The sequence below is a fragment of the Ceratosolen solmsi genome, unplaced genomic scaffold, assembly GCF_000503995.2.
Source record: "Ceratosolen solmsi marchali unplaced genomic scaffold, CerSol_1.0 scaffold1, whole genome shotgun sequence".
In the NCBI taxonomy this organism is placed as follows: Eukaryota; Metazoa; Arthropoda; class Insecta; order Hymenoptera; family Agaonidae; genus Ceratosolen; species Ceratosolen solmsi.
In genome coordinates, this window is record NW_011948415.1 from 2,924,818 (window position 1) to 2,951,179 (window position 26,362).

A 26,362-nucleotide genomic window follows, 5' to 3' on the forward strand; every position below is an offset into this window, starting at 1 on the left:
TAGCTCCTCACTCGTCATTATAGCTGTGCGAATTACGACAGCTCGCTCAGAGCTTTGGGGCACGTCAGTTGTGCAGACGTGTTGATGGCTAAAATCGACATTTCATTTCTTTTGGAAGCCAGTGGAATGCTCAAGCTCTTTTATCATCGTTGTTAGAGGCAGGTTTCACGCGATGATGGTTTAAACTAAGTTCCGCATGATCATTTTCATCGCCAATTAATGAGTTTGCACTCGCAAACAAGTTTTCCTTTATCGAATCAAGCCATCAACTTTAAATTATCCTATCGAATAATGACATTGTATAATACCGATGGGTTGTACGCATAGAGAGTGAGTGAGTGAGAGAGAGAGAGAGAGAGAGAGAGAGAGAGAGTGACAGGCAGACAGGCAGACAGACAGACAGAGACAGAGACAGAGAGACAGAGAAACCCACGTATAAAATCGAATTAAATGAAATTAAATTAAGCCTAATGAAAAAAGAGTGTAGGTAAATGTTATTTAATCAATTTTCGAATAGGTATAGCTTGAAGTATCGAGCTTAAATTTCTCGCTCAATAAAGTTTAATGCTAGGCGTAACGCTTCTTTATTTATTGTTATTAAACTTTTAGTTGCATCGTTTAGATTGAAAATTTTTGTATTTTTATAACACATATTATTGACTTTAATTTTAATACTGAAACATTATTTTGCATATTAAAAATGAAGTTCAATGATTAGTAGAAGAAAATACTATTTATTATACGATAATAAATCTGTAATATTGAATGGAAACTTATTATATATTTTAACTTAGAATATAAATGTATTGTATATTTAATTAATAATAATATTCACGGTGTTTATAAAATATATCTTATAGCATCGTAAAATTCTAATTCAATTATAATCGAATTACAACTCTGAAACTTCAATCCATGATATAATTAGCCAATATAAAAATTGTTTCAACACAATCGTTGCAAGTGTAATCTAGAATGCAAAAAAATCTACACTAATAAGACCATATTATGATCATTTCGAAATCTGAAATTTGATTGTCCTGACATAAATTAATCAACGATACGATCAATGATAAATATTCTTGTTTTTTTCCTGTAACAACAAGTTTCAATTCGAAATTATTACCTATAGTTTGACCTTCCGGCTTTCTCAAAACAACTTTAATCGTTCCCAGTTTATTTAATATTTATCTGATCGTATACTTTGATATTATAACACTGTTTTGAAAAAATTTTTTTTTTGTCACATATTTATTTATTTAACTTACTTTATAAATGTTTCATGAAATGACTTAATATATTGACGCAATTTATGAAGTGCGAATATGTAAATTCGTTTAAGTCTTTACTTAAAATCATTACTGACTAAACTACCGCAGTAATACATGAAGTATGACTAAGTATTTTGAAATAATATTTAAATTATAAATAATTCAATTACTAAATAATTGAAGTAATAGTTTTTATAAATCACGTATCGATATAGTTTATATAATCAATATTATCTTGCGCATCGCCAAATAATTTCCATATAATTACAATTTCAATATAAGTACTTATATAATATTCTCAAAATAGGCAATCGTGTTTTATTTAAGATTACAAATAATTATTTTTAATCAACAATAATATTTCATTAAATTAAATACATTCTTATGAATAATTAATTAAGCTTCAAAATATAAAAATATATGGCTCTAGTATTTTTTTTTCTTGAATGATTGGTGAATTATCATATTGGCTATTAGAATATTAACTGAACATTCAACAGCCAATAATAAATCTATATTATAAATAATATATAAAATATATAGTTAAAGTATAAGAATTATAATCTTCGATGAATATTAGAAATCGATAATGTATAGATCAAAAATATTGTTTTTTCTTTTTAATGAGTTAAGTGTCAAGAAATCATATTCTTTTAAGTTACTTATGTCTTTCAAATGTCATCAAAATTTAGTTTAACAATAATCATATTCTGTAATAATTTTAATTAATTATTAATCTAAATAGTATTATACCAGTTCATTATTAATCGGTATCTACTTCAATTAACTCGTTCTTCATTAGACATCTGCTGGTAATTTAACCATTTTTATTTTTTAAATCCAATAATAATTTAAATAATATATATATATATATATATCCAGTCGTTATAATTATTTGATTGCTATTATAAATAATTACAAATTATTCGAAATAAAGCTTTATAATTTGTATCATTAAAACAAAGTTTACGGCGTTCATATTTTTAATTAAGCCATTGCACCAAATCTTGTTAAGTAATATACATTTTTGTTTAAATTGTATGAATCATAAATAATGAAATAATGTAAATAAACATAGAGAGAAAAATTGACAACTCAAATAGAAATATAAATGTTAATATAATTCAAGATTAAAAAGAAATTTTATTTGTAAAATTATTTTATTCCTGATTCCATATATCATACTCAAAATATAAAATTGTCATATTTATATTGTTATTATTTATTATTATGATTTAATTACCTGCTATTTAGAAATTCACATTTTTTTGCAGTACAGTAGCTATGGCTATATAAGAATATATTAAATTAAATTAAATTAAATTAAAATTGAAATAGTTGATTAAATACAAAAATAAAGATAAAAACAACAACAACAACAAAAAACAAATAAATAAAGATGACAAAAATAAATACTCGACATATAATATTATTCAATATAAATTTATGTTTATTATTAATATAAAATCAATAATTATGTAAATTATAAATAAATATTAAACTTTTAAAAGATTTATTTATAATGAATTTTTGTACAACGACGTTTTTTTTTAGATTCGCTTGAAATTTTTCTATAACATATTCGCTCACTTTATATAATTTATATAAAGTTACATGATTGTAAAAAACAAACATATATATATAGTTATTTTATTAATGAGTCATTTAATATTTTAAATGAAAAATATAATGTAATAATCAAAATGGATACACTACTTCGTACTTGAAATTATTCACCTCTGTATTATTAACAGTTTTTAAAGTGGTAGAGGAATTTTAAAAGCCTTTATTGCAAATAAATTTTTTATAGTAGAAACATTTGTTATCATATCATTTATGTACAAAACATGGAAACACAATAAATCTACAATAAATTTTATATCAAATACAATTTATCAAAAATTTTTGACAATAAAAAATGAGACAAAATTAATGTGGCGCATTTGTACATCGCCACATTGTGAGAATATGTTAGAGATATTTTTCTCTTTACACAAGCATTATTTAATGTAAGAGAAAATTACTTATAAGAAACTTTCATTGTTAAAAATTGATTGATAATTAGACAAAAGGTCCGTAGTCTTTTATATTGAGTTGAAAAGTCAATAATGAAATTTACTGAATTTTGGTATGGTTTTGAATGAAATTTTGGTAGTTGTAAAATGTTAAAAATATTACGTAACATCACGTAATATCGTCGTTATTTATCATCATGCTTATATTATCCATTTTTTTTTTCTTTTAATTGAGTTTACAAGAACCATGTTATTGACTAATTTATCTATGTACTAAAAATGAAATTAGCCAATTTTTATAATATAATATAACTTTCATTTATAATAAATTTAACTATTTATAGTAGTTTTAATATATTGAAAAAGTTGTAGATTACTTAATGGAATGACTTTAAAATTTTTTCACGTTATAAACAAGATTTCATGCACAAAAATTCATCTGTTTATATATGCGAGGCAGTTCATCGGTAATTCAATTGACACATTTTCGTATTAACGCAGATAAATATAAAAATTAACTTTTAGCATCTTCTAACACTGACAATCAGTTAAACAAATTTTTATCCTTGTTAATAAAGTTGTTGAAATAATAAAATTTTTAAATAGTTGAAGAGTTGATCAAACATGTATTGTAAATTCTTGTCTTTCTTGCTGCTTTCGTTGCTGTTGCCTGAAAATTTTAATTTACCACTTTCAATAATATATCTTTTGTTATTAATGTAATATATTTATAAAATTATAAAATTATTATAATTATAGTTATTAAATATAAATATAAGTATTATATATTGAAGTTATTTTTACGTTACTTTCGTGATATTATAAGTTTAATTATATTTTCGATAAAAATCTGATGGACCGTCTTTAAAAATACTTTTAAGCGTATTGAATTTTTAAAATAAGGTATTCAACTAACATATTATGTATATTAATATAGATGAATATTCATTTGTAAAATACATTCAATTATATTAAATATTAAAAATTTTTTTATTTATATAAGGCAATAGTTGTTTACTTATACCGTCTTATATTATGTAAATAAATATGAACGTTTGATTCGTATATATTTTTATAAATAATTATTATTAAAAGATCTATATTAATGTACTAACGATATTAGTAGTATTAATCGAGAACTGTAAAGAAATAACATATTGTCCAAAGCGTACTAGCATTATGATTTTTATAAATGCTAAAATATAAATAAACAATCCAATAAATTAATGTTAATAAATAAATAGGAATACGTATTAGAAATAACCGTGACAAAAATTATATGTTTATTAAATGTTGTAATTGGAAAAATAGTCTTGTTGTTATAAGCGTAGTAGTCAATTAAATTTAATTAAAATTTTTCATTTATTAGAAGAATGAAATATGAATTTAAAATTGCTGCTCATTTTTATAAACACTTTCCTTATGAAATATCAACAATTTTTAGATTTATCGATAAATATCGAATTATATTGATAAATATAAATATCATTACATTACAAACAAATGAATAGTATAGACTATATATTAGAAAGAATTTTATTTGCAGTGAATAGTTATTTTATTGATTTCCAAAATATTGTGAGAAGCCGCAATACCGAAAATTCGAAATACGCCCAATAAGTTTGTCAATGAATAGAATTGCATGCAAGAATTGTGTTACGTAAGTTAAGTAAGTGCTACTTTATTGTAATTTACCATTAGGAGTTTAAGGAATTCAAAATTTACTACTAAGTTCTCTTATTCGTATATAGATATGTTTATTTATACATATTTCCATGCACGAAAAAGCTTGAATCTAAAATCTTTTATGTCAATTTTTTTTTTTTATTTTACCAAATATTCACATAACTAAGGAGTAAAATTCACCGAATGTTTTTGTAGATATTTCTTATTCTTTTATTGCGAAAGGAATTCTAAATACAAGACTCACTACATCTGCCATGACACGTGCAACATTTTTGTAAGAATGATACTAGTGCCGCTCAGTTTACTTAGTCTCGCACGATTATAGCTCTGGTCGTAATATAGTTGGTCGGTATTATTATTATTCCGTAGCTGCACGCGATCCGCATAATTTTGAATGTTGAAAAGCTCGTTTTCTAGCCTTTGTGCCTAAGCTTTTGTTTTCGCTCGAGTTACTTGCGCCAATTGTCTTTGAAGAGTTTGACTCATTCTCCTCGTTAAAGATAGATTACTCGTTTAAAATTCCGACCTTTTTAAAGTACAATTAGGTTTACTACTTTGTTTCATGATTAGTATGTCTTTGGAATGCAATGCGATACTAGCCTATAACGATTTTTTTTTTTTTTTTTTTTTTTTTTTTTTAAACGTGAAGTTGTAACGAAGTGGGGGATAAGGGCGCGCACGAAATATTATTTTTAAAATAAATTTCACTTCCGTGCTCACCTTCTTCTCGATTATGTTGTCGTAATTTACAATCTCTCCATGAAACTGTAATACGAAAACACTTTTTTAAGATTAAAATCTTAAAGCAAAAGATGTAAATAAGTTAAAAATAGTTGACAAATTCGTTAAACAATTTAAGAAATATTTTTATATCTGTAGATTATGAATTTTTTTTTTTTTTTTTTTCATATTGTCATTTGAGTTTCCGCAGCCATTGTCGTCAATAAGATATTTGATAAAATGATTATTCTAAAGACTATTACAATTCTTTCATTTCAGCTTATTATTCGTGGAAATTAAAATTAATTAATTAAGTATTACGACTTTTGGCTAATCATCTATTCTGCACGTGAACGGATATATATGAAATTAAATTAAGATAAAATCCTCTTTTTATGAAAAATTTAGATAGTCTTTATGAATATGATTTAATTAACCCATAAATTTAAATGAAATTATATGATTTGTATTATGTACTAAAAAAATACTATTATATACACTATACAAAATATCGAACATTTTATGTTATGTTGAAAATAGTAGAATATTTTCTTAAATAATAAAGAATAGAAAAATAAAATGAATATTAAAAATATGTTCCACAAAAAAAAAAAAAAAACATACATACATTTAATATATAAAGCCAATATAAAATCTATATATTAGATAATATAATTCGTTAGTAGTTATTTATGTTTTTATCATTTGAACATTACTTAGTTTATTTGATGAGATGCTGAGTCGCATATTGTCGAAATATTCAAATTAGATAAGTAAAATTATCATTATATATTACGCGAAAATTCCAATAATAATTCGTTATGTAAGTTCGTAATGAATTTGTTGTTGAAAGTTTTTGAAATTAAAACTCGCGTCTAATGACAAAAAGTTGAAAAAAAAGGTGGTAATATTTAAAAATTTTAATTATCGTCCAGTTTAAATTTTCTTAAAAATAAGTGAAAAAGTATTGCAAAAAAAAAAAAAAAAAAGAAAAAAAAAGAAAAGAAAAAAGAAACAAACCAATTATTGGTTTTGAACGTACAAACGAATCGTATTCTAAGGAATGATTTTAACGAGTGATTTGAAATTATCTTATACGGATATTTATATATTCTATTGCATGTTTCTTGAAATACGGTATATTTATTGTTGAATTATAAAGTGCAATTGCTATCGATTGAACCATTCATGCGAATAATTTATTGCGCCCAATGAATAGAAACGTTAAATAATTCTTCATATGTCCTTTGGCATGAATTTTTCTTTCAATTTTTTTCTTCAAATAATATACACGTTTTCGTTTCGCATGAGCAATTTGAAGTATCACACAGCATAATTTAATACTTAAACACATAATAAGCGAGAGCAATGAAGCTAAAGCATTCACGTCAAAACAAATTCTTTTTTTAGCCTAAGCTCTCTGCCTGATAATTGCACATCATTAACAATTGTCGGATAATTGTCAATTTTCGTTAAATCCTGGTATTCCGAGTTCTTAATGCTTAGATAGAAAATCGCGCTAAAAATGCAGCGGAGTATATTCACGTAGCGTGTCAACACCGACTAAACAAACGTCATTGCAAAGTCTAGCAAGTTCAAAATACTATTTATAGACAAATATTAAAATAAACGTCAGCTCTGCAAGTATACAGTACGTTCGCCATGCTTAAAGGCCATAGCGGGTTATGGAAAAATGGTATGGGAAAATTGGTAAAGCATTACCTAGCAAACATACTCTCAACAGCCTCGATGGGTAGTCTGCCGAGGCTGCCGCCGTGACGAATACCGATGGACTGCCCCTGCCAATCGCGATTTTCGCTACTTCGCTCGCAATCTCCTTCGATCAGTTCGCGGCTATCGCTGAAACCGCATGGCGGCAGCAGCGTCAGGTCCTCCACAGAACTGCACGTAGCCGGTGCAAGAACAAATAAACAATGCAAGCAGTCTGCTCAATAAGTACGTAAGGCTCGTCACACTTAATGACAACTACTTTATCATGCAAACGCGATTATGCAAATATGCTGTTATGATTATTTATTGGGATTGGATGCCATTGGTAAAGCAAATGTACGATTGGAGTTTGTTATATCGTTGGCTATCCGAATTTTATCCTTGACTCTGTATTCTGCTTTCATGAATTTAAAACAATTTCCACGTAACCCCGTACGCGCGTAATAACGGTCGATGCAATCGTTTTAATTTCAAGCAGCTAGAGCATAACGAAAGCATTTTTCATTAATTAGCAGCTGTATAGATGCTAGCTAATTTCGACATTGCTATGCTCTTATTATAATTGGTCCTTGGAAACGTTTACATTGATCGAGCATTAAGAAATATGTCGCGACTTATATTGCAAATTTGTCGATAAATGTACCGGGAGTGGGGGGGGGGGAATGGAGATCCCACTGTGATTTCTCATCGCAGCTCAGTCATTACCGATTATAATTGTTGTTGTTGTTGTTGTTGTTGTTGTTGTTGTTGTTGTTGTTGTTATTATTTTTCTTTAATAATACAATTAATGAACCTCGAGGCGAATTAACTAGGCGTATAATAACTGGAAGCGATAACAAAAAATGGGAATAAAGTGGAACTCTTGCGTGTACGCTTAGCATTCTTGTGAAGCGAACGATGAACAATGAAATAAATCGAAAGAGGAACCGGAGACAATTATAGAACTGTGAGTGCTATGTGAAGTCAAACAAACCTTGGCTACCTTCGACTCGAACGGCCGCTAGGTTGACGATTGCGACGCCTTGCCAGTGATGGCGAGCCTTCGTTGTTGGATTCGGTGCTTGACTCCACACCACGCGAAAACACATCTAGTGTATTTTTCGAGAAATTTAAGTGAACATTGCGCATCGGTAAACAGATTCTTTAAGTATCCGAATATTTATGTGCTTGTATAATAAAGCTACAATAAAGTATTTTATATATAACTAAAAGGATCGTCGCCGTCGTCGTCGTCGTCGTCGTCGTCGTCGTCGTCATCTTCCTCGTCATTATCATCGTCCTCGTCCTCGTCATCCTAGTCGTCATCGTCAACGTCATCATTACGGCTCACAAAAAGAAAATATATTGTTAATAAACGCTACTGAAAATTTATATAAATAATAGCGCCAGTCTCGTCAATGCCATAGTCGTTCTCAAATGTTATCAAATTATTCAAGCAGTCCAGTTCTTCTATATCGTTAGTTAAACGCGTGCGACGGATTTGGAAATATTACCTCTGCACGGTTTAACGGGAACTCTGTAACTAGGCCCGGCGCACTCTCCGCAAGGACTACCTGACGTGTCACTACCCGATCCTTGACGATTGTTCCTCATCTTACTCTCCGTTTCCGCGATACTCGGAAAGTATCTTTGCTTGTGCCACCTTGGTGTTTTCGATCTAAATAATATAAGAATTTATTCTTTTATTTTAGCAATTAGGTTCCCTCGGTACGCATTACCTCTCAAAATCCACGCTCGAGCGTTCGTAATCGATAGTGTTGATATCTTCGTTCTCTAAATGGCCAAACGTCTTGAATTGCATCGTGTAGTCCAGGGTGGCCGTTGTGACGGATCGATTTTCTCTTCCGGGTACACTAAATGTTGCGTACGGACTGATTTCGTACATTTCTATGGATAATTTTGCATTAATTTACATGAATTCTTATTAATTTAAAATTTATTGTATTTAATTATAAAAATGCTATTTAATTGGATACATCTACGTGCTCTTTCCTCCGCTTTCCCCATTTAAAAGCAAAGTCTTACCAGATCCATGATCTACAGGTGGCTTATGATTATCTTGCTTAACCGGTGAACTTGTATAGACTTGATGATTTCGCCTGTTGTCCCTTTCAGCCGTTGATTTCATTTGAACCGTGGACATACAATTTGATAGATGATGATGCACTTGATGCTGTGCATTTATGCCTAATCCAGTTTGTTGTTGCCCAGGTAAGATATCTCCTAAATAAGAACCTCTGAATTTAACAAAAAAAAAAAAAAAATTTTTTTTATCGAACATATTAATTCAGTAATATGTTATAATTAATAATATTTTTCAATGCTTATTTCGTAGAAGATATTGCTGAACGATTGGAACTTGCGAAGAGAAAATTTTTTTAAGAACGATGATCAAAGGCACGAATATAGTTTGAATTACAAGCTCGATGTTACGACGAAAGAAACTAATGATTCGAATTTAAATTTAAACTAAATGTCAATCCAAAGTAACAGAAAAAAATTTAATGCTCAGAATCGACGATCGTAATGTAATATATGTAATTCTAGCTGGAATGAAAATAATACCAAAACCAACGTAAATCTTTTCGTATCGTAACAAATTTTATTATAAATACGATTTTTTTTTTTTTTACGATTTCGCGTTATGAATCAGCGGGCTTTAGGATAATAAGAGGAGCAAATAACCGACCTGCCGTTACGCTTGAGCATGACGTAGCCGAGAACAACGGCAGATATGATGAGGATGATCGCGCAGATCAGGGGGATAACAACGTAGATGACCTTGTAGCTTGAAGCCGACCTTATCGAGTTCTCGTCCGTGATAAGGTCGTCGGGTGGCCCGATGCTTACGCCACTAATAGTCGTTGTTGCGAAGTCCATGAGTGCTTGCGTCGATCCGGCGTCGTTGTGCGCTGTCAGTCTCAGGCTGTACCAGGTCGCAGGTTTCAGGTCTCGGATGATGATGTTGTCCGTTGCCTGACTGGTAACAAGATTCCATTGTTCCGTGACCATCTTTTTACGAAACTCTACGGTGTAGTAGTCGATAGGACAATCACCGTTTGGCCAATTTAATAGGTAGAGGCGCACCGACGTCGCATTGGCAATAACTGTGTCTCGCTCTTTCGGTATTAGCGGAGCTGAAATTTGCGTTATTTCTTAAAACATATAATGGACAAGCAAAGCATTCTGCTACTATTATTAAGGGTTTAGGCTACTTTTTATCCTACATTCATTCCATTTTAATGATAAAGTATAAATAAACGGAAATCGACTACGTAATAATGCTTCGATAGCCAACAATATTCGTCTAACGGATATTATAAGCCATAAGCTTCGACTTGCCATTTCCAATTAACCTCGTGTGATATAGTAAATTCCTACTGCATCGAAAACCCTACCGATAAGCAATCGCGATTGCACGCTCAGAGATAAAATATTTATAGTTTATGGAGATAGAGCGATGGTATGGTGCTTGATAAGGGGCAGGAGGGACGACGTCACATAAGTGTGATAATTACCTGTGCCCTTCGTGGTAGCGCTTATCAATGGACTGGGATCTCCAGTGCCAACACGGTTTTGCGCCGTTAAGTGGGCAACATACGATGATCCGCATTTGAGTCCAGTTAAGGACAATTCCGTATGTTCTGGAGATAAGGCAATTTCCTCCCATCCGCCTTTATCTTTCTTATAACTTAATACATAACCTGTGCAAATCGAAGTAGCAAAATTATTTTATTTAACAAGTGATTTCTCATGTATTAATGTATGGTGATTAAAATTGCTTATGCTCGGATATCATGAAATTTTGCAATGAAATTTTTAGTCGTACAACTTTCTTTTTTTTTTTTTTATTTCGCTAGCGTTTCAATAACATCAAACCTTGAATGTTGGCTCCGCCGTTGTCCGGGTGATTCCAATAAAGTTTAATACTGTCGATAGTAGTATATTGTAATTCTAAAGTAGGCGCTCTTGGTGTCATAACAACAATTAACGTGTAAGTTATCGAATCATCTCCATATGTATTACTAACTGAGCACGTATAGTTGCCAGCAACCGACTGCTCTAACGCTATAAAACAACATTTTTTCATGTTTTCATTGATAATCTAACTTTTGCTATCGCATCAATCCATGACCATTAATTATTAATTACGTGCAAAGTGTACCGTGAATTTTTAAATGTCCATCAGAGGTTATCTCATGATGTTTGCTCTTGGTAACTTGACTATTTCTGTACGTCCACAGTGGTCTGGGAGTTGGATTACCAACAACTATACAAGACAGCGTTACCGAGGATTTTATAGGTTTCTTCAGAATTTGAGAAAACGACGCAACTCTGGCCGGTGCTAAAAATGCTATCAAGTTTTATTTCACATCTCACTCTTGGTCTTATCAAATTTTCGTGAATCGATATTTATTACCTGCGTTACCTTGCGTATCGGTCTTTTGAGAGACCACAATGGTAGATTCCCCTTCTCCGGGCGCCGTTGACGCAGTCACCCAAAACTCATAAAGTTGCCTGACAACGTAATCGATATTATATTGAGCGAAACGATAAATAAGACACTGTACTTACAGACATTATAATCAGAAAGTTTTTAAATTTGTACTTACCGTTCATTGAATTCGCGCAATTCTTTGGTTAATGTATCGGACGACGACACCGGAGGCTCGTTTATTGTATACGTATTGTGCCTGCTCGAACCCGCTTCTCTAAAATAAACGGTATATTTGGAAACTCGACCGTTTGGTTGTAATGGTGGAAGCCATGAAACTAGTATAGAGTCCGATGACAATGCCAAAGCTTTAATACCAGCAGGAGGACCCGGTACTGCAAACACAATTTCGTACTACTGAGAAACTCGATTACTTAAAAAATAATGTTTATTCAATGCTTTCATTCACATTCACACGCACGCGCGCACGTGCACACAAACTGTTTCACCTTGTTAAAGTTTTATACAATTAGACTAATGTTACTTGTGAAATTCAAGTTTGAAAAATACATAAATTACTTTCGCAATAACTTGGATCGTTGGAAATTATTAAAAAAAAATTCAATTATAATGTTTTAAACGAATTCAAAAATCTTTTCACTTCATATACATTTTACTCTAATAAGTTCCAGTTTGGCCTTTTTACTTTTTACTCTCGAATCACGCCACATGTTATTCTATGATAATTAATTTCCAATTACCATCTTCTTTCGTGGCGCAATAAATTGATTTACTTAAAACGCCGTCTCCAGCCTCGGTGTATGCCAATACACGAATAGAATAATTCGTATATTTGTATAATGTGTGAAGGTAAGTTTCGTCGCTGGCAGTCTTCTTTATTTCCCCCGTAGTAGAGATTTCCACTGAAAATGATTTATTTGTTAAATTACAGTGTCAATGTTAATTAAACTGGATTATCTGAATCTAAGGAAACGAACTGTTATCGGTAGGTACGGGCCTATAAAAAACTTTGTAGCCGCGAATAATTCCGCCGTGATGATGAGCAGGTGGAGTTTTCCATTGGACTTTTACGCTTTGAGATGTGAAAGACAAACAGGCGACACTCGATGGTGGTGCACTTGGAACTAAAGTGTAATAAAATTTTTTTTAAAAGCTTCGTATAATACGCATTTATTAAGAAATGAAGAAATTAGGAAAAACACTGTATTTTGTTGTGCGATTGAATAACATATTAATTATTATTAATGCTGGCATCCATTTTTTTTTCATCTTCTAATTGTTTAGTAATTAATTACTAATTAACAAGACACTTGTATGAAGCAATAGGGAGCAATTATTTCATAAATTATTATTAGATAAAAGAGATGCTATTTTTACATGACATTGAGGTTTTTAAATAAATTTTCACACTTTCACAAATATAAACATTCTGCTAATTTACCTCCTTCTTGAGTTGTACCAGTAATAGGAACGCTAGATGGTCCACTGGCAATACTATTGAATGCTCTGATAGATATATCGTATTTGGTAAAGTTCCTTAATCCTGTTAACTGAACTTTATTCGTTGCCCATCCATTGACATTCAGGCTCTTACTTTGATTAACACCCGAAGTCGAAGATGATTGTTCGGACCAGGTAACGATATAACCTAAAAGGTCCCCGTTGCAAGATTCTTTGGGCGGAGCCTGAGTGTAGAGTTTCACGAACATTATTTTTTAATGAATATTTTTGTTCTATTATATGTTATATGTTATAATTTATTGTCGTCTATGACATATTTTACTTAATTATAAAAGCGACAAAGTGACGAAAATTGGCCATCACAAGTTGATAATCGATGAAATTAGTTATTACTATTATTATCATGATTATTAAGTTTTCAGTAAATATTAAAAATCTATTTATTATTAATTTTTAATTACGAGTTTTTCTGTAAACTTCTTAAAAAATACATAGTAAAATGAATTTCGGCACTTTAGAGTTTTTATAGTTACAGGAGTAATAGTTTTAGATAATATAAATTACTAAATGAAAAATATCGTAGTAATAATTTATTGAAATTGGATAAAAAAAAAAAAAAAAAAAAAATCTATTTACATATAATCTTTAGGCCGTCGTTCGAAATATTTTTTTGGGAAAATCATAAGGTCATTGATCTATTGATTAGTACTTATACTGTAATAATCATCTACAATGAAAATGCCGATTTTTTTCTTTCCTTGCTTATATAAATTATCTTTGAGTTCTATTCAGGTAATTGTATAACTATCATTATATTTCGTAATTCATATTATTCTATCGAGATAAGGCTCATATAAAATAATTCAAGGCATAGTTTCACACGGTATATTATAAATATACATAGTTTAAGGTTGTTGTAGCTACGTAGTGATGGCAGTAGATATTTGACTTTTATATTTGTAGAGCAAAGAGTAGAGTGCCATTATTGATAGTTGTACTACCAATAAAATAATTATGAAATTAATCAAAATATCTTTAATAAAGACATTACTATACGTGCAGTTATGCACATTTCAATGTACTGTTATTTATTATTTAGTGATTTCTAATACCATGTTTTATTTTTAACAATATAAGCATCTATATTTGCACACAAACGATACGTCATACTAAATTGATACGATAAAAATATTTTAAAATCTTCTAATAGTAGATAAATTTTTGAAATTTTTTTCAAAATAAAAGTCCTGATAGTAAGATTAAAATGTATGTAAATTTTACCTCCCAGCTGATTATTAGTTCACCTGGACCAGCAGAAGATACTTTAATATTCTGCGGTGGTTCTGTGGGGGCTAAAGTAAATACGTTAACACGAACTTAATATAATGTATATTCATAATTTTTCTCGTATATCGTATTTGGTTTACCTTCTTCTTGAGTTTTTGCTACGGCTAATCTAGTTGGCTCACTCGAGTCGATAAAATTAATTGCAAAAACACGAAATTTGTATGTGACTGCTGGATGTAAGCCGCCAACAAGAGCAATTTCCTGATTTTCATTCGTTGCTACGTAACGAGGTATACCTATAATGACAGAAAAAACATTATATTATAATATTTTACAATACCAATATTATATAAACTATATTTTATTGTAATTACGAAAAAATTTAATATAAATTTAATAATAGAATTGACTGTTAGGAAAATAATCCAATGAAATTCAAGGAGAGCAATTTATAATTAAAAATAGATCTCTTCAATTTATGTAATTTATAGATTTTTACTTATTGTTAGTTAATAAATATTGCGTAAAGTGAATTTTTACTTGATTTAATGAACATATTTATTTTATGTTTTGAAGGAAAGATTTTTTTTAAGAAATGTTTATGTATATATATATATATATATATATATATATATATATATTTTTTTTTTTTTTTTAATGAAAAGATTGATATTCTCATGAATTACTTAATCGATACAACTTATTTTTAAGATATAACAAAAATATGAAGTACATATTACTATTTTGTGTTGGATTTGTTCCCAGATCGTAGAAGGAATTCGGTATATGGGATATATTATGTACTTTTGTTAGCTCCCAATCGTCTTCTAGAATACCATGAGAGACAGGTTGATATTGGATAATGTACTCTCGAATTGGACTATTCCCATCAAAGGCTTTGTTCCACGAAAGTTTAATCGATCGTGAGCCAATCTCAATCACTTCCAAAGCTGATGGTGGATCTGGCATTTCTATCAAATTTTGATTTGAATTTACGACTTGGGTGTTTATAAACATAAATTCAAATTTTATAAATTATGTAATGATGATGCTAAATGAGTTTTACGTTACGTAGACAAATGTAAAGAAATATTTATTGGCATGGATAAAAAATTCATAATATTTCGTCTGTAATACGTAGGTTTATAAAATTAAGTAAAGATTAGTGTTTAATACTACTTTAAGAATCTTCATTATAGCTTCATTTTTAATAATTATATTTTTTCTTAGTTTTTACTGAAAATACGAGTAAATTAGTGATTCGTGGCATATTATTTGAAAAATTCCACACGAAGAATCTACAAATCGTTTATTTATGTGAACTTTGACAATTTTTTTTCAATATTAGTATACATTACAAAGAATAGAAAACTCTAATTATACATATTTAGCTGATTAAATTCTTGCATTTTAATTATATTATTTGGCAATAAAATTGTAGAATTACCAAACGAAGTATAACGATGATAGAATAGAAAAATTTAATTAAACGTTATCCACTGATGCACATGTAACAATGATTTTGAATATTACTACAAAGAATTTCCAACAGACTCATGAAATTATATCAATAGAAATTTAATAATATTTAAACGCAATAAATTTTGGTAATATGAAAATATTAATAAAATTTATTAAAATTTAGATTGAACAATCAACGCCATTACTTACTTATACTCCCTTATATCTCGCGTATATTAATTAGAAATATTTACCGCAGTTAAAAATTATGTTCGCGCTTAGCCATAAAACGAGCTTAACAAACCTTGTACGGCGAGATAGATGAAATGTTCGCTTCGGCCATAATCGTTATCCGCGGTGCATCTGTAAGCTCCCGAATCTTGCCGATCGCTCAAACCGATAGACAGTTGTGATTTCAATCCATTATCAGTTTTAACTTGGCTTATGGTGAGCCGATGGACGTTTGTATTGAGGCGATTATTATTGTGCATCCATTGAACGTTTATGGGGTTGTCACCAATCACAGTACAATCCAGTATAACTGATTCGCCTCGACGAATCGTCACGTTCTTGCTTTGAAATTCAAACCTCGCAGGTTCTGGAAATGCGTGGAGAATGTCAGGATTGGAAGGAATTTCTCGTTAAATTTTTAAAGCCGTTAAATGCACGTAAAGCAAATTTAGGCAAATTAATCCTTTTCATTAGAAGTTTTGAATTACAGTTTATTCTAATCTTGTCTGTCATATTATCGATGTGTTCTCATCCATTATATTTTCGGTTAATCCAGAATTTCAAACGCGAATCCCTCGGAAATTGAAATTTGCTTTATTTTTATATTCTGCAGGTAAATGATTCTATTCTGGATTCAGATTGTTTTTTTTTTTTTTTTTTTACATTTATATTTACATTGCCATTTACATTAGCATTGTAAACTTTAATAAAAAAATAAGCCTTTAATCAACATTGTATACATATTTAATCCGAGATACAAGATATATTTAATAAGATAATAATGATAAAAATCTTTCTCTCTTTTCTTTTAATAAATTCTTTGTAAACTTGAAAATGTAATGTAATAAATATATAGATAGGATTTATTAAATGATATTATATTTGGTTGATAAATATTTTTATATGATACGTGAAAAGGATCTGAGATGCTTTTCAATCGATGATATACTCGAAATAAAATCTTGTTACATATTGGAAGTGATTTAATGTCAAAGCAGAGAAAAATGTTCGACAAGTCCCGTTGTTTCATTATTCGATAACTTTGTTTTAATTTATTACGAATCAGGACGTTACAGTAATTTAATTTCATTAGTTTATTTAAAATTCGTCATCGCATCAATCTCACATTTATATGAATTAAGCGTAGGGGATTCCTAATAAAATGAGACTACCTTCTTTGCGTTTCATCGATATTAGAACGTTGAAAGTATATCCGAAAGATAACCGTGCAGCATTATCCAGATTTAATTCATCGCTCAATTAAGGTCAAACGTGTATTAAGAAGTTTCTCGTGAAAGCGCAACAATTAATTAGAAATGAGACTCATTTCACTGATATCGCAGCCTCAAATATAAATTTATCATATCGCTGGGCATATATATTATTGCGACCGCAGCTCATAAATCATACCGTTAACGGAGACGTATATGACTTTGCTAAGTCCTGAGCCAATGCTGTTATTCGCCCGGCACAAGTAATGACCTTCGTGCTGAGGCCCGGCCGAGGTCGTCCACAAGGTGCCGTTGGGTAAAATCGTCAGTCGACCATCCATCATTTCCGTAAGCAGTTGAAAATCGTTGGAGGTGCGCGCGTGGCCGCGCAACCACGTGATCTGCGGCGGTGGGAAGCCGGTGGCTTTGCAATGTACGTAGAGAGCGTTGCCAAGGAGGCTCGACACGTTCTGAGGCTCGAATATCCACTGAGGCGGCACCTTCACCAGCAGCTCCGTCGTCTCGTTAACTTTCGCCGCTTTGTTAGTCGCGATGCACGTGTAATTGCCGCTGTGTCGCGACGAGACTTCTTTAAATACAAGGAAGCTGTAGAACTCGTCGCGCTTCTCCTCGATCTGCAATAAGAATTTATTTTCTTTGGCATTGTGACGTCTTTCTTAAACTTTACGAGACAATTGGCTCAGTAGCAGTTGACACGTGTCTGTCGGATATGGGGGGGGGGGCAGTGTGATGAAATCGAGCTCGGAATATCATTATTATCATATTTTAGGCTCTCTTATGTAATAAACAAATTATTTTCTACTTAGCTTATATATAAAAGTAGACTTGCTAATATATTTGCCATAGATTATCGAATATGAATTTTTAGGAAGTGAGAAAAAATGTAAAGAAAAAAAGAATAATAAGCATATCTAGTACTCGATTTTAAAATCCAAACGAACAGTTTATTCATTGATTTTAGAAGTAAATTTGAATTATATAGAGAATAACGTAAGTCTCCAATGAACGCTAATATTTTCAAAATCGAAAATAACAATACGAGCAAGAAGCGGTTTATGTATTAATAGAAATAATAAAATATAATAGTGATAATTTCAAATTTTTGTGTTGTACATTGAGTTGCAAAATATTTAACCGTTAGAGAAAAAAATTTTTACACAAATGACGCATTCGTCTCCCCGAAAGATAAAGAAGAAGAAGAAGAAGAAGAAGAAGAAGAAGAAGGTATTATGTAAGAAATAGCTATACAAATTTAGCCGCGATTATCGAATATAAGTTAGAAAAAAATTTAAGATATACTGGAAATAAAGAGTCTCGTTTGTACTACACACAAAGACTATTTATATTCTATAATTGTTAAATTTCAAATGCAATACAAAGAATCGAGAATAATCTATCAAAAAAAAAAAAAATGTTTGGCTAAGTGCGCGTAATAATTCAATGACCTCGATAATTATGCGCGTTAAGCTAAAATACAAATTGTCGAGACCTCCATACAGGACATTTCATACCAATGATCGATTGTGATGATCATGATCACTTAGAAACTTAATTTCTGTATAAAAAGATCATGTATTAATACTCGTATGAAAAATTACGGATTTTTAAAATTAATTTCTAAGTTACGATAATGAGAATAAGTTTTTAATTTATTTGATGGGTAAATGGAAACGTTATTACTATGGATAAAGTAGGATAGAGCAACTTACGTTAAGAGACGATGGTAAAGGTTCTCCATCTTTCAGCCAAGAGAAATGAATGGGGAGATCACCGGAGGTGATACTGCAGGTGATCTGAGCTCGACTGCCTTTTTGTAGATTTGGGGGGAAGTTGAGCGGACTTATAACGGGAGGAGCTGAGAAATACAAATAAATCATGAAATTTCTACGTTAAAACATTATCTTCGATACTTAAACATAATTTCTTACATAAATTGCATTCTTAATAAGTGGAAGAAAATGACGAGCACGGGTAAGGATAAAAATGGTCGAATTACAATAAGGAAAACAAGCATGGACGATAAGAAATACGAGTCAGTTGAGTAATTGAAAGGAATATCGAATGGAATAAACAAGTAATAAAAGTAAAGAAGTATGCGAGAGAAACGGTGTAGCACTCAATGATGCGATAACGTAATATGAGGCGTGAAAAAATGAAAAGAAACTTCAAAGTGTTTATTATCTATGTAAAAATAGGTTTTCAATAAAAGTTTTTTTGTTTCGTAGTACGTTAATCGTTGATTTACGACTGAAAATGATTTACCTTCAATAACGAGAGGAATATTATCTATGAACTGATGTATGAAATACTAATGTTGCCATCAAAGTAAAAATGACCTTTCACATTTATTACTTGACATATATCGATATTTTGGCATTCAATTAGAATACAAAGTAAAATAGTAGAGTAAATTAACTTTTCTTTGTTTTCTCTCAATTATTCTTCTTTTTGGTCAAATAATTGGTCTTAATAATGCAAGATGAAGATGAAGCTCGTCATTGTGGAGGAACGAAAGGGGAAAGGAACAGAAGACTCAAGGCTTGTATTAGTGGAGCTTGAGATGTAATTAGTAAATTGGCATAAATTCGTGATTACTTTGAACTTCGACGTGGATGTCCCTGCTGGCAGTTTGTCCGGAGCCCGCATGGACGGTACAAGTGTAAGTGCCCTGATCGTTGGGAGTGACTTCCATGACGGTCAGGTGGCCCTCGTTGTCGACCTTGTATCTTGGATACGGCGGTAGAGTCGGACCGTCTCGCGACCATTTAACGGAAGTTATAGGATATCCGGAATACGGGCAGGCTATGCTGATGTCTCGTCCAGCGATCGCACGCACTGGTCCGATCCGTAATCGTATGTATGGAGGTCCTTTGGGTGTTACATATTGTTGCTTAATCAATATTTTTTTCAACTTTTCATTGTAGTTAGAAATTACGTTTTCGTTGATATGTTTAATAGTGAGTAAGGTGTGATGTAAGATTTTTTTTTTTCCATCTGGTATTCGCAATATGGGAATTTAATTAGACATATCAAGTCAATGTTAATAATTTCTCTATCGTTTGCTTAATTCTAGACTAAGATTCAAAGTTCGATTAATGGAAGGTATTATTAACAATGTAGCATAGACAAATGTTAAATTAAATTAATTAAATATTCGTCGATTGATTTATAATTAACAAATTGACAATCGCCTTTTCATTCTAAAAGACTTTTTTTCACTGATAATTTCGCTCGACATTTTTAGCGATTGGACACATTATGTTCCTAGTATTTTCAACCTTTTGGTTATCCAAGAATATAACTTTAGCCACATCGATTGTATGATAGTTTTCGGCCTGGACTCACCCCATATGTTGAGCCTTGCTTTATGCTCGACAGAAGCCAACGTGTTCGAAGCAATGCAAGCGTACAGACCGCCGTCCTCCGTCGTCGTCGCGGTAATGTTTAAATGGCTAATCACGTCTCCTGACTGATCTACGTACTGGCCAATGGCATATCTAAAATAAGAATGCAATTTCTCCTTTAAAATACATTTCAAAGTGATTTAAGGGGTATATTATTTGCCGAGGTCATTAAAGTTGCGCATGCAGAAGAATGATTGTTTTTGTTTTTACTCTTGTTCGCTTTCTTATTATTAGGTTAATATATAGGTTATTTCAAAATGTTATTAGAAAATGAAAAAGTATAATGCATATACGCACACTTTGTACATTAATATATATATATATATATATATATATATATATACATACATTTGTAGATATGATTTAGTATAAAGTTGAAGTTTGTTTATTCATTTATAAGATTTTTTTTACAAGGTTTTTTTCTTTAAAAACAAAATTTCCACCTCGAACAATCTATTTGCATCGTTAAAAATATTATTGCGACTATCAGTAGTTCGTAACAATGCAATTAGCCATTGTTAATTTCATCTGTAAACATATTTTGTTTTATGTTTCGAAAGATACAAATCAAATTGTAATATCGTCATGGTAAATGCTAAAAATCGCTGCAAAAATTAACATTAAGCATTTGCTGTTTTTTTTTTTTTTTTTTTTTTTTTAACAATCAAAGGTACAGTCATTTGACAATTAAATTGATCGATTACGTTTAAAATTTCCTATTAATTGAAAATATCTTTATAATTTCATAATAATTTATGCCCGAATAAAATTAATATTTACTACCTAATAGCAATGGCTCATTTCTTGTTCTAATCTTAAATATTTGCTATTATCTTAAGCTTTTCTAAGCTTTTATAACATAAATATTGTAAAAATATTAACACGCAATTTTACAACTAATTTTATTGTCCAATTATTTCGAATTAATTAGATATTATACTTTTACGTATTATAAAATAGGGTAATACCTGTGACTGGAAGCTATTTCGTTTAATGGATCACCATCAAGTAACCACGTGAAAGAAGGCGGTGGCGAACCAGTCGCGGAACACCTCAAGGATACAGGTGGTCCTGGTCGTAAAGTTTGCTCGATAAAAGTGTATTGCAGTTCCGGGATCGTATCTAGTGATAAGAAAATTAAAGATTTTTAACAAAAGAAGAGATGACTCAAGTCCTATGGTAATAGAGGGCATATAAAACAATCGTATAAACTATTAATATAGATAAACCTTTTGTATAATTCGATAAAGGCATTAAGATTTTCTAGCTCAGCATTGTCTTTATTACTTATGATTATATTTCCTTATAAAACAAAATAATGTTCAACAATCTATTAATTTATATTTATCTTTTATTTTTAATATTCTCTGACAAATTAAAATTTTTTCACATTAAGTTGCTCTAAAAAGTCGATATAAAGGCATTCAGAAGACTCGAATATATTCAGATCGTTCAGAGCGTAGAGTTTAGTTAATGATTATATCATCGTCTTCATAATTTCCCGTATTTATGCAAAATTTATACCTTATATATAGTTATAAATTTTATTCATTATACGAATTGTATATTAATGTAGTAATAATATTATGAAAAAAACTAATAATGATATCCTCAGTCGCTAACCTTATCATACGAGAATACAATAATTCGCTACTCGAATTAATTTCAGTAAAAGTGAAAATAATATTCTGTCGAGACTGAACATAAAAGTATTAAATCTGACAAGATACATCAACTCGCAGCTTCTGTTTATCTACTTACTTAAGGATTTTATATAATTTTATTGTAGCATTATAATTAAGCTTTTGAATATCTAAGCAGATGATATGAATATTTCAGTGAATGTTTCATAAAAATCATTTTTTTTTTTTTTAGTTTCCACACGCTTATGGCATTATCAAAAAAAAACTAACAAAAAAAGGAAAATATGGCTTAAAAACTATTGACTTAACTATTGTATTAACGATCGTAGTAGGTCTTTTTTTTCAAAATGAAAAAGTAAAATATTCGATTCTCCATATTTTTTTTTATGCTTTTAGTATCGCATCTCAATGTCTTCTGCTAACATACCAATACACATCGATACATTCCTACACTAACGCGCATGCTTTCGTCGCGCGACCTATCAATTTTCCATGAATTTTCAGTCACAGACTACTGAATTTAGTCACGACAATGAGTACTTACCGCCGAGTCGAAGTTCGGATGTCGCCTGTGCATTTTCTTTGTCGCTCCTGACGAGGCATTGGTACATGCCTTTGTCACGTCTGCCAATACCACCGATGACGAGGATGAGAGGCGCTGGGAGTCGTACTCTTGTATCTTGAGCAATAAGGACTGGCAGACCATCGTGAAGCCACTCTACACTCTCGATTGGAAAACCCTCCACGGTGCAGTTCATCGTCGCTGTCTGTCCTGAGTTTGCAACCTGGGAGTCAACGGCAAAGGATTCTTTTACTGTTGATTCACATGTTATTCGCTTATGGATCGGCTGTGTATGGACGATTTTTCTTCTATGAGCTTTTACTTAAAGATTTATGTAATCCAGCCCCTAAGTTAATATAATATTAATTATAATGATACGAGATAATTTTTATAAGTTCACGGCCAAATGTGCCTATGTATTATCTATATGTGTATCAATTTATTAGTCATATTTCTTAATTTGCACATAATTATAGGCTTTATTTATTAGATAAATTTTTATTGTAAATATAGGTTAAGCACATTATAATTCAGCATTTCTGCACAACTTCGAAATGAATTAATCTATCGATATTTGTATGGCAATGCGTTATCATTGTACGTTAAAATGAAAAGGTATCATTTTCAACAAATCATTTATTGATTGTTATTAATTTGTCCTAGTCAACGTATCATAAGCTCATGTAATGAATAATAAGCGCACTGCGAGCAATATTATAAAATAATTTCAAGCTATGTTTACAATAGCTGTAGCAGCCTGTCATCTATAAGCATCGTTGAGAGCTTGAGCGTTATAATAAAAGAAAAAGTTTTTACGCTCGCATAAATCCGATAACGACTTCTCTTTTCCCATAAGAATATACTACTATTGTACCTGGAGTTGTGGTTGAATACGAGCGTTCAATTTTGAAGTAACAGACAGATGAGTCTCCGCTTGTTGCTCTCCAAATTGATTGCGTGCACTGCAGACGTATCTGCCGGCGTCTTGAACGTCGACTCGGCGGATACGCATGAGGTCGCCCCAGAGCTGAATCCTGCCATAGGACTCCACCGCCACTGAGCGCCCTTTCGTATAAATCAGTTACAGTCGGTGAGAAAAAAGGAGCGCGAGTTGCACGGCCGAGATGAGACGAAACGTTGGGAGCAAGGGGAAATGAGATGAGAGATCGAAGGAGTCGACTGCGGCTTTTATTTTTCAAAGGCGCATTGAAATTATACGATCGATCGGAAAATTAAAGTAATGTGCGCGTCGATAAATTATCGAGTTTTTTGCGTGAAGGCACACTGAATTGAAAAGTACTAGATATTGAAAGCATGATAAAATGACGCGGAAAACGTATGATTTATATATATATATAAACTTCTTCATATTAAGCATCGTAATATTTAGAAATTAACTTCAATTACACATTATTTCAAGTAGCATTAAAATACCATTTAATAGTCATTTATGATATAAATTGTAGTTCATTAAAAATTATCTATTCTCTTGTTCTTAACTATCCGGTAATTAATTAGATAGTGAAGCAAGAATAATTAGATCACTTCCCCAATTATTTAAGCTATTATTATTGCATATAACTATCGTATGAGAAATTAGACGCACGAGTAATAACTTTCCCATATGCTAAAAATTAATGTAATGAGCATAATGTTGAAGAATACTTCTTATATCGTAAAACAGTAATATTGTTTATAACACAAGATTATGAGTATTCGATGTTAGACATTTCGTACCGTGTGCAAAATTTAATAAATAAGAATTTAAAACAAAACAAAAAAAAAAGAAGAACAAAAAATTTGCAGCCTCTGTCGCAAAAATTATTTAAAACTCTATATCAACAACTAAATTTTAATTCCACTCTTAAGACCTTTCTTCTCTCTTATCTCTAGAAAATTGTAATTAAATTAAGGACAAACATAATAAGTTTCACTCGAAAAGGTCGAACGCGCTGTTGATCGGCAACTCACTTACCGTTGACGTCACGATACCAGGTAAATTGTGGTGGAGGGTTACCCTGTGCCGAGCACGTGAGGTGTACATCGGAATCCCTTTCTGCGGAAATAGCAATTTGCGAGCGCTGCATTAACTTAGGTGGCATTGTGCTACTCGGCTCTGTCGGAAATATAATAAGAAAGAAATTTAGCACTACCGGTGACAGAGAAGTGAGAATGTAATTATGCAGTTCGATACAGAAGCTATTTTTAATTGTCTAAAATTACCGCGTCTCTGTAATTCAATTGTTTTTTCTTTTGTTCTTACAATTTTAAATGCTGCATCATTTATTGCTAAAAGATTGTTTCACAAGAAGATCGATAAATATTATAAGGCTCAACTTTTGTTTAGTATAAATATTGCAATATTATTTACTTAATATAATTTTGTTCCAAGTATTAGAGCCAAATATACATCTTAATTATCTTAATAATAATGATTTGTCTTTCAAAATGTTGAATTAATATTACTTCACTTGTACTTTTCATATTTTTGACGATTTAAATTTCCGTAGTCTCGACAAAAGTTCCATTTTTGTCAAGAAAACCTTACCCAAATAATATAAATTTAAAATTATATCTTGCCAAATCAATGGACAAAAAAGCCTTAAGAGTAATAAAAAAAAAAAAAAAAAAAAAAAAAAAAAAAAAGAAAAAAAAAAAAAAAGGAAAAAATAAATAAATAAATAATTGAACGGAACAGTACATCGTGGAGGCGCTTACCCGTGACGGTTAGAGATGCTGGTTCACTTTTTTTTGTCTCACCGGTAAGGGAGTGCCTGGTTAGGCAGGAATATGTTGCACGACTATCGTCCTGCCTCGCTGATTTGATATGTAAATCTCCTTGAGACGTTACGATGAATCGTCCACCTATTGACGTAATAAACAACCTCTTAAATCACTTGTCGTGATGTTATATTTTTAATTTCTGCGAAGGATTAAGCAACTTAGAGAAAATTTCATATAGTAAATGTATTCTATTATCTTATTTTTATATATTTATGCATGGTTAACTAAATTTTTTTTGAAAATTTACAGTAATTTAACAATATCATTGTATACATCGTGCACAATCGTTTTAGAAATTTATTATAACGTCCAGCCTAGCAGTTATTATAAACGAGTAAAATTTCTATTTACATAATTGTGCATGAAAGAATTGCATCGACTACATCTTATGGTTACCTGAATATATGAATATATGATA

General features: G+C 30.9%; 1 protein-coding gene across 1 annotated transcript; it reads right to left on the bottom strand.

The window, feature by feature from the left end:
- Positions 1 to 5,642: 5,642 nt before the first annotated feature.
- On the bottom strand, positions 5,643 to 26,028 carry Dscam3 (Down syndrome cell adhesion molecule 3). Its single transcript, XM_011495477.1, has 28 exons — positions 25,879 to 26,028; positions 25,136 to 25,276; positions 24,035 to 24,225; positions 23,143 to 23,383; positions 21,924 to 22,077; positions 20,897 to 21,048; positions 20,147 to 20,419; positions 19,261 to 19,406; positions 17,730 to 18,165; positions 16,393 to 16,686; positions 15,368 to 15,598; positions 14,768 to 14,923; positions 14,622 to 14,692; positions 13,321 to 13,564; positions 12,857 to 13,003; positions 12,620 to 12,781; positions 12,037 to 12,253; positions 11,844 to 11,941; positions 11,589 to 11,768; positions 11,303 to 11,491; positions 10,942 to 11,127; positions 10,113 to 10,560; positions 9,449 to 9,660; positions 9,142 to 9,310; positions 8,917 to 9,080; positions 8,397 to 8,511; positions 7,415 to 7,594; positions 5,643 to 5,737 (listed from the first exon to the last, which is right to left on the bottom strand). The coding sequence occupies exons 2-26, from the start codon at positions 25,260 to 25,262 to the stop codon at positions 8,402 to 8,404; spliced, it is 4,998 nt and encodes a 1,665-aa protein (XP_011493779.1). The 5' UTR covers positions 25,263 to 25,276; positions 25,879 to 26,028; the 3' UTR covers positions 5,643 to 5,737; positions 7,415 to 7,594; positions 8,397 to 8,401.
- Positions 26,029 to 26,362: the final 334 nt, after the last annotated feature.